The sequence below is a fragment of the Saimiri boliviensis genome, chromosome 7 (genome assembly GCF_048565385.1).
Source record: "Saimiri boliviensis isolate mSaiBol1 chromosome 7, mSaiBol1.pri, whole genome shotgun sequence".
NCBI lineage: Eukaryota > Metazoa > Chordata > Mammalia > Primates > Cebidae > Saimiri > Saimiri boliviensis.
In genome coordinates this window covers 425,787-436,034 of record NC_133455.1, presented here as the reverse complement: position 1 = coordinate 436,034, position 10,248 = coordinate 425,787, and the positions used below count along the sequence as shown (strand labels likewise).

Sequence of the window (10,248 nt, the reverse complement as noted above, 5' to 3'; positions counted from 1 at the left end):
CTATAGGTTAATTGTTTCATTAATTTTTTTCAGAATGAGGTTTTTAGTTGTCCTATTTTTTTTTTTTTTTTGAGACGGAGTTTCGCTCTTGTTACCCAGGCTGGAGTGCAATGGCGCCATCTCGGCTCACCGCAACCTCCGCCTCCCGGGTTCAGGCAATTCTCCTGCCTCAGCCTCCTGAGTAGCTGGAATTACAGGCACGCGCCACCATGCCCAGCTAATTTTTGTATTTTTAGTAGAGATGGGGTTTCATCATTTTGACCAGATAGTCTCGATCTCTTGACCTCACGATCCACCCACCTTGGCCTCCCAAAGTGCTGGGATTACAGGTGTGAGCCACCGTGCCCGGCCATTGTATTTCTTTTTATCTTAGCAGTGACTGCTTCAATAGCTACATTCTTTCCGCTGGGCACATTTAGAGATGTAGTTTTTACCAAGTTCCGTGTTTCCTGCTTTTGTTTGTTCTTTTGACAGAGTCTCGTTCTGTTGCCAGGCTGGAATGCATTGACACAACCTCCGCCTCCTGGGTTCAAGCGATTCTCCTGTCTCAACCTCCTGAGTAGCTGGGACTACAGGCACATGCCACCACACCCAGCTAATTTTCTTATTTTTTCTCTTTTTTTGAGGTGGAGTCTTGCTCTGTAGCCCAGGCTGGAGTGCAGTGGTGCAATTTCGGCTCACTGCAACCTCCATGTCCCAGGTCCCAGTTCAAGCGACTCTCCTGCCTCAGCTTCCCGAGTAGCTAGGATTACAGGCACATGCCACCATGCCCAGCTAATATTTTTGTATTTTTAGTAGAGATGCGGTTTCATCATGTTGGCCAGGCTGGTTTGAACTCCTGACCTCGTGATGCACCCACCTCAGCCTCCCAAAGTGCTGAGATTAGAGGTGTGAGCCACTGTGCCAAGCGATTTTTGTATTTTTAGTAGAGTCAGGGTTTCACCATGTTTGCCAGGCTGGTCTTGATCTCCTGACCTTGTGATCTTCCTGCCTTGGCCTCCCAAAGTGCTCAGATTACAGGCATGAGACACCGTGCCTGGCCCCTGGTTTATTTAATGTTCGCATTCTGATAAGATGTTAAATTACCTGGATACAATGAATAATAATTGTATTCTAAGTTGCAAAGTTCCCATAAGAAAAATAATTATTAGATAGCATCACCAAATTCACAGATTTGGCCGCAAAATAAATCTACTTACTAAGTAATTTAAATTAATACGGTGATGGAGCGTGTGGTGTTGGAAGGAACTTGTTGAAGAAAAGCAGGGTTTCACTCTGTCACCCAGGTTGGAGTGCAGTGGCCCCATCATGGCTCACTGTAGCCTGAAATTCCTAGGCTCAAGTGATCCTCCTGCCTCAGCCTCCCATGTAACTGGAATGACGGTTACTCACCATCATGGTGATGTTTTTATTTTTGAGATAGAGTTCTGCTCTTGTTGCCCAGGGTGGAGTGCAATGGCACGATCTTGGCTCAGCACAACCTCTGCCTCCCAGTACAAGTGATTGTCCTGTGTCAGCCTCCCAAGTAGATGGGATTGCAGGTCTGTGCCAGCACACCTGGCTAATTTTTTTGTATTTAGTAGAGATGGGGTTTCAGCGTGTTAGGCTGGTTGAGAACTCCTAACCTCAGGTTGTTCACCCACCTTGGTCTCCCAAAGTGCTGGGATTCACAGGCATGTGCCACCACACCCAGCCCATCATGGCTAATTAAAAAAAAAAAAATTTTTTTTTTTTTGTAGGGATGAGTCTTGCTATGTTGTGGAACCCCTGGGCTTAAGTGATCCTTCCAACTTGGCCTCCCAAAACACTGAGATTACAGGTGTGAGACACCACCCCAGTCAAAAGCTTACCTTGGATATAACTGACTTGAATTTCATTCTTGTGAGTTAATGATGGTATTTTATATTGTCTACTTCTAAGCTGCAGACAGCCATCATGAGGAGAATAAGATTTTCTCAGGCAATGAGTGAGAATGGCCTTTCCCTTCAATATATGTCAAAATAAAGGGGGCCACGGGAGAATCCTGGTGGTGGAATCCATTTTATTCTCATACGTAGGTTATTACAGCACAATTATGAAGAAACAGTCACAGGCAACTCACAATGCTACATTCAAATTATGCCAAGGTCACTCCATATTCATTTTGTCTGCTAGTTAATTTCTAAAAGAGCAGAGCAGAGCAACACACACGTTTATTAACACAGACGACAATGTGAATGAAGCCTCCTGGAGTTGTCCAAAATAGAAAACATATATAAAGATCTTCAAAATGCAGGTTGAAATGCAAATCCAAGTGAAAGGAAAAAACACTGCAGTGAAGTCCAGTGACAATTATTTCCCTTCAAATGAGGTTTGTGTGCCAGCTGGAGGGAATGACTGTTTGACAGAAGATGAAGGCAAAATTCCTACAGGCAAAATTCAGAAAATGATAGAGGATGCTGGCCTCTGCTCTGGGCCTCTTCGGTGGGTCTAATTCAATTTAATTAATTAGCACCATTAAGACTGTAATTGAAGCAACTCTGGTTTGATCTTAGAAAAGCTGACTTTCTTTCTGGCATAGTATTTGTGGTGAGAACTATGCCAGATGGGAAAGGTGGTATGGAGCCTTTGATGAAGTCTCTACAGTAATCCTAACTAGTGAAGTGTAAAGACGTGCCCACAGGTTACAGATTACATGAATTATACACAATGAATAACAGCAGATGATGGGACAGGGATATTTTAATTGTACAGTGTAACACTGTAGAGTGCTGGGAAATATGGTACAACATTCCCTTCTTTCTTCACTCAGTAACTGATTATCTTGTTTCTTGTCCATGCATATTGAAATTGAATAACAAAACATTTTGAAGGGTGTTTGGCTAACCCAGAGGTAGTAAAAGACCTCAGAAGTGTTTTGGTTTCTATTACTGAAGAGGGGCTTAGTAATAACTGCAAGTCCATGTATATATGCAGCAGATGGGAACAATCTCCAGAGCCATTGACATATGCAGCAGAAAAGCACAAAGAACTTTGTATTTGTTATAATTTCTACTGCATTGTTGAAGATACAGATAGAAAATACTGGTATTTAGTGTGGGGAATCTTGAGACATGTCAGCCTATGTCCTATGAGGCACTTGTACCAAAAATGATTATCACAATTTTATTAAATGCTCATCATTTAACAGATGGCACAGAAAAAAAATGGCACATTCAAAAGATCAACTCAAGAATAGTTAATAAAGGCACTATTTACAAACGTGTTCACAATGAACGAAGCCCACCCACTGGGCTGAGGAAGCACCAGTAGTAGTTAAGTCTGAGGATCATGGAGAGGGAATGGGGCCAGCGGAAACAGAGAGCTCTACCACCACAGATGGGGGCTTCCCAAAGGGAGCTGTATCCTTACAGGAACACAGAAACTGCCTAATCCACAGTCCAGGCAGGAGGAGGGGAAAGGTCATCAATAATCTTTTTTCTCCTCTCACCTGATGTCTTTCTGGTATCTCCCATTGTTAAAACCTATGAAGAAACCCCAGTGAAGCGGTCTCTAGCAGACAGCCTCTGGGGTGCAGAGCATAAAATGGGAGAAAAGGGATCTGAAGAAATCGGGAATACGCAGCACACATGCAGATCCACAGTACATACAATGTCTGTCAAGTATCTGCTACAAATTCAGGTTACCCTGAGCCCGGAAGGAATAGGCTTCTGACTCAGATGATGCAGTCTACTGAATTATATTTAAAAATTCACATAGGCTGGGTGTGGTGGCTCATGCCTGTAATCCCAGCACTATGGGAGGCCAAGGCAGGCAGATCACCTGAGGTCGGGAGTTCAAGACTAGCCTGACCAACATGGAGAAACCTCATTTCTACTAAAAATACAAAAATTAGCTGGGTGTGGTGGCACATGCGTGTAATCCCGGCTACTCAGGAGGCTGAGGCAAAAGAATTGCTTGAACCCAGGAGGCCGAGGTTGTGGTGAGCCGAGATCGCGCCATTGCACTCCAGCCTGGGCAACAAGAGTGAAACTCCATCTCAAAAAAAATGATAACAATAATCACATGTTATTGTCATCACCCTTCTAATTATATCATAAACTCCAAATATGTTATCATTACTTTGGCTTTAAGCAGCCAATTCCCTTTTTAAAAGATTTTAAAAAGAGAAAAGTATCTTGTATATTTACCCACACATTCACCATTTTCAGAACTTCATTCTTTTGTACAGACCCAAATTTAAGCTTTGCATTATTTTCCTGCTGCCCTCAAACTTCCTTTAAAGTTTCCTGAAGACAGGTCTACAGGTGATACAATTACCTTTGATTTGGTTTGTCTGAAATAGTCTTTATTTTGCCTTCATTTTTGAAAACATTTTTGGATGAAAATAGAATTATAGGTGGCAGGGTTTGTTGTTTATTTCATTAAGTGATTTAGAGATAATACTCCATTGTCTTACAGCTCACATAGTTCTCACCAGAAGTATGCTGCCATCCTTTGTTCAGGTGTATGTATTATCTTTTTTTCTCAAGGTGCTTTAAAATTATTGTTTATAAGTGCTTCTTCTGAGGCGCACTGCTATGATATAAATTATGTTTATTGTGCTTCAGGTCATTTGAGCTTCTTGAGTATGTGGGGATATTGTTTTCATCAGATTGGGAAAATTTTTAGCCATTGTTTATTCAAATACTTCTTCATGCCTCTTCATTTCCTCCTCCCCTTCTGGGACTCCAGTTACACATACATTACACCAGTGTAACTGTTTTCCTATTATAGGTCTTTTTTTTTTTCTCTGTTTATCATTTTGACAGTTTTTATTCTTACTCTTCAAGTTCATTGATTTCTTTTTTCCTTCTTCTGTATTTAATCTCTCCACATGGGATTTTAACAGAATCAGAAGTTGTCTTCATCTCTGTAAGTTCCATTTGGGACATTAAACATATCTCTTTTTACCTCAGGTTTCATCAACCTTATGTTTTCCTCTATTTTATATTTATAATAGCTATTTTAATATCCTCATCTACTAATCCCATCACCTCTGTCTTTTCTGGGTTTCAGTTGATTTTTCTCCAGGTTATAAGTCATATTTTCTTGCTTCTTTGTATGCCAGATGTTTCTTAGATGCCAGACATTATGGGTCCAGAGTAGCTTTTAATCTAGAGCTAATTAGTCTCACTACTAAAACAAAACCCTTCTGAGAATGCTACCTGATGCTCCATGTGTTAGAATTTGTTTTCACAATGGCTGCTGAGAACATGAGTTCCAGGAATTGTTCAGACTACTGCTTTCTAGTGCTGCTTTTCCTGGCCTCACTCGAAGTCAGTACTAAGCCAAAGGACTCCGGGAAATCCCAGCAGACTTCCGGAGCCCTGCTTTCGGGAAGATCCCATCTCTCCGGTACTTTCCCTTGCAAATTCTAGCTGCTGTGGCCTCCCCAACTGCCAATCCTGTCTCTTCAGTTCAGCAACCTTACTGTTTCCCTTCCCTGAAGTGCAACCTAGTAACTGCCACTAGGGAGTTGGCTAAGAAACCATGGTGCTCACCTCACTCTGTCTACACTCTCCTGGGGATCATGAATCTGTGCTTGTCAAAGGTCTAAAAACCATTATATATTAATTATATAGCTTCTAGTTGTTTAAGGCAAGAGAGGTAATCCGATCCTTGTTACTCCATCACAGCAGAAAGCAGAAGTCCTCACACCTAAGTCAATACAACTAACAATTAAAATTGACTGCTTTTTATAATAATTTATACATAAAGAACACCACTTCCTTACAGAACTATTTCAACAGCATCATGCTTGTCAAATTCTTTAAATTATTATGACTACTCTTCAGTATGAACCTCTAAAATAAAATTCAGTATTCCCTTTCTGTAGGCATTCTCAAGTGTACAATGAGTTTTTCTTTCTTGAAATCTTTCATTTGCTTGTTAAAACAACAAGATTTCCTTCCTGGTTAGGTCTTCTAAACATTAATAAGCTGACTTTTGACTAAAAGCTTCTGTACTATCACAATACTAATAAGGTTTTCACCTCAACGAGGCATCCAGTATGTAACGAGTAGTGTCTTCTGAGAGACAATTTTTTTACATTGTTTACTTTTTAAAAACTTCTCTCCTTTCTAAATTCTGCTTAGTGACTCGACTCCTCAATTAAAGCTTTTCAACAGTCAGTGCCTCAATAGGGTTTCTCTCCTATATGCATCCTCAAAAGAGTTAGAAAGTGTAACAACTGATAACAATCTTTCTCCATTCACCAAACTCATGATTTTTATATTATATGATTTCTCTGATGTATCATAAGCTGTGACTTCCTGTTGAAGGTGGTCCCACATTCATTGCATCCATAGTATGTATCTCCTGTATGAATTCTCTGATGCCTCATAAGGTGTGACTTTCTAGTGAAAGACTTCCCACATTCACCACATTTATATGGTCTCTCCCCCGTATGAATTCTCTGATGTATAATAAGCTGTGCCTTCTCAAAGAAAGCTTTTGCACAATCACCGCATCCATAGGTTTTCTCTCCTGTATGATTTCTTTGATGCTTAATGAGCTGCACTTTCTGAACAAATGCTTTCCCACATTCACTGCATTCATAGGGTTTCTCTCCTGTATGAATTCTCTGATGTCTAAGAAGTTGTGGCTTCCAGGCAAAAGCTTTCCTGCATTCACTACATTCAAAGGGTTTTTCTCCAGTATGGGTTCTCTGATGATGAATGAGACTTGACTTCTCACTGAAGGTTTTTCTGCATTCGCTGCATTCATAGGGTTTCTCACCTGTATGTGTTCTCTGATGTGATATCAGGCTTGACTTCTGGGTGAAGGCTTTCCCACATTCACCGCATTCATAAGGCTTCTCCCCAGTATGTGTTCTGTGATGTGTTAGGAGCTGGGACTTCCCAAAGAAGGTTTTCCCACATTGAATACATCCATATGGTTTCTCTCCTAAGTGAATTTTTTGATGTCTTATTAACTCTGACTTCTTAAAGAAGGCTTCTACACAATCACTACATCGATAGTTCTTCACTCCTGTGTGAGTTATCTGATGTTTAATAAGCTGTGGTTTTCTGACAAAGGCTTCACCACATTCATTGCATTCATAGGGTTTCTCTCCTGTATGAATCCTCTGATGCCTAATGAGAAGTGAGTTCCTGCTGAAGGCTTTTTTACACTCACTACATGCATAAGGTTTCTTCCCTGTATGGGTCCTCTGATGAGTAATAAGCTGCGACTTCCAAAAGAAGGCTTTGCCACAGTCACTACATTTATAGGGTTTCTCTCCTGTATGCGTTCTCTGATGTGTAATGAGTTTTAATTTCTGGGAGAAAGCTTTCCCACAGTCACTGCAACTGTAGGGTTTCTCTATTGTGTGAGTTATCTGATGCCTTTTAAGCTGTGATTTCCTACTGAAGGCTTTTCCACATTCACTGCATCCATAGGGTTTCTCCCCAGTATGAATTCTCTGATGTAAAATGAGCAGTGACTTCCTACTAAAAGCTTTTTGACATTCACTGCATCCATATGGTTTTTCTCCCGAATGAGTTCTTTGATGAATAGTAAGCAGTGACTTCTGCGAGAAGGCTTTTCCACATTCACTGCACTGATAGGGTTTCTCTCCTGTATGAGTTCTCTGGTGGATAATAAGTTGTGACTTCTTGTTAAAAAATCTACCACATTCCATGCATAAATAGACTCCAGTATGTGTTATATGATTTGCAATGAGCCATGACTCTTTACTGCTGGTTTTTATACATCTATTGCAATCACAGTGTTTTATTCCACCATGGGTTCTGTCAGGTTTGATACAGAATAATAATTTCTTATTGAGCTCATCAATTTTCTTTCTTTCACAGTTATTTTTGGAAATAAGCAAATCAAAAGGATGTTTCAGGTTTTTTTCTTCTGTGCCACATGTATGGGATGTCATTCCTAAATGAACAAAGTTTATGCTTGACTTAAATATTTTTCCAAAAACACCATACTTATGGCCTCTCTCCATACTTTTAAGGTTGTCGTGATTATCTTGGAGCCACATTTTGGTATTATCTAGCCAGACTTCTAAAAAGAGAAAAAATGAACCATACTGTGTAATTCCTTCAATTATTGTGCTTACTGCATAAAGCTTCTGAAATGGCACTATAATCCCAGTTTAAAAAAATTTCCTCAAATGTGTACTCACTGGGCATTGACAATTTTAACAGAAAAGAAAATGAATTTTTAAATTACAAATGTCTCAGCACATGAACTTTTAAATAAGAAATACTAAAGATACTCAAGGAACAGTGATTATTTAACTTCTTCACATTCATCCCCCTTTAATTGGATCTATAATTGAATCTATAAAGTATATATTGTATCTATATGTAATGCTATCATTGGAAATTACTCCTAATCACAATAATTTTTTGTGTAATAGGACAGATTTTTTTTTAATCCAATGAGTACAACTGTTTGTGATTTCTACAAGAGTATTTATTGAATATTTAAAAGTTTATTTACTTTACTTTTGGGTGATATTCTTTATTAGCAATTGTGGGGTAATATTCTCAGGAAGTATGTGCTAGATGAAAAGATCTGGCGTGGTCTCAAATATAAAACAAGGCTGAGCCTGGTGGCAACTCACACCTACAATCCCAGCAGTTTGGGAAGCTGAGGTGGGAGGACTGCTTGAGCCCAGGAGTTCAAGACCAGCCAGGCAACATAAGGAGAACCTATCTCTACAAAATCTTTTTTTCTAAAATTAGCCACATGTGGTGGTGCACACCTAAAGTCCCAGCTACTTAAGAAGCAGAGACAGTGGATCACTGGAGTCTGAGAGGTCAAGGCTGCAGTGAGATGTGACTGCATCACTGCACTCCAGCCTAGGAGACAGAGTAAGGCACAGGCTCAAAAAATAAAAAGTAAAAAGGCCGGGTGCGGTGGCTCAAGCCTGTAATCCCAGCACTTTGGGAGGCCGAGGCGGGTGGATCACGAGGTCAAGAGATCGAGACCATCCTGGTCAACATGGTGAAACCCCGTCTCTACTAAAAAAACACAAAAAATTAGCTGGGCATGGTGGCACATGCCTGTAATCCCAGCTACTTAGGAGGCTGAGGCAGGAGAATTGCCTGAACCCAGGAGGCAGAGGTTGCGGTGAACCGAGATGGCACCATTGCACTCCAGCCTGGGTAACAAGAGTGAAACTCCGTGTCACCAAAAAAAAAAAAAAAAAAAAGTTAAAAAAAAATCTACTCTTTTCTAAGGAGGAAAATGCCTCATCCAATTCTCAGACATCAGAATTTCAGATGAAGCAGGCTGGTTGCAGTGACTAATCCCTATAACCCCAGCACTTTGGGAGGCTGAGGTGGGTGGATCACTCGACCCCAGGAGTTCAAGACCAGCCTGGCCAACATGGTGAAACCCCATCTCTACCAAAATACAAAAATTAGCTTAGTGTGGTGGTGCACGCCTGTAATCCCAGCTACTTGGAAGGCTGAGGTTGAGGAGCTCACTTGAGCCCAGGAGGCAGAGGGTGTGGTTATGTGAGCTGAGAGTGCATCACTGCACTCCAGCCTGGGTGACTGAGTGAGATCCCATATCAAAAAGAAAATAGAGGCTGGGTACAGTGGCTAATGTCTGTAATCCTAGCAGTTTGGAAGGCTGAGGTGGGTGGGTTGCCTAAGCTCAGGAATTCAAGACCAGCCTGGGCGACATGGTGAAACCACATCTCTACTGAAATACAAAAAAACTAGCCAGTGTGGTGGTGGGTGCCTGTGGTCCCAGCTACTTGGGAGGCTGAGATAGAACTGCTTGAACCTGGGATGCAGAAGTTGCAGTGAGCCAAGATCAAGATCGTGCCACTGCACTCCAGCCTGGGAAGCAGACCAAGACTCTAGCTCAAAAAAATTTTTTTTCAGAGAAAGCTCAGACTGCTGATACGGAAAATTAAAGCAAGACTCAGTGTTTTGAGCATAAACAAAGATGACAATACTGTTCATTGAGATGAAAAAGACTATGCAAAGAAGTTTGGAGATCAAAAGCAAGAGTCATATGTAGACAAGTGTGAGATCCACTTGATAAGTTTACAGAAAATTATTTTATAAGATATGGGAACAAAAAAAAGCAGTAATTTTAAATGAAAAAATCACATCAAGATGAGATTTAAAATATGTCTATCCAGGCTGGGCATGATGGTTCATGCCTGTAATCCCAGCACTTTTGGGAGGCCGACACAGAAAGATCACAAGGTCAGGAGATCAAGGCCATCCTGGCCAACCTGGTGAAACC

The 10,248-nt window shown here is 40.9% G+C and overlaps 1 protein-coding gene across 5 annotated transcripts in view; it reads right to left on the bottom strand.

Moving 5' to 3' along the window:
* Window positions 1-966: 966 nt before the first annotated feature.
* The window catches only part of ZNF605 (zinc finger protein 605), a 39,092-nt gene continuing 29,810 nt past the window's right edge, over window positions 967-10,248 (bottom strand). For all 5 annotated transcript variants that reach the window (XM_010347607.3, XM_010347608.3, XM_074401982.1 and 2 more), the window contains one exon: window positions 967-8,040. In XM_010347607.3, the coding sequence (XP_010345909.1) occupies window positions 6,251-8,040 (1,790 nt within the window). In that variant the 3' untranslated portion in view covers window positions 967-6,250. The remainder of the gene's footprint in view (window positions 8,041-10,248) is intronic.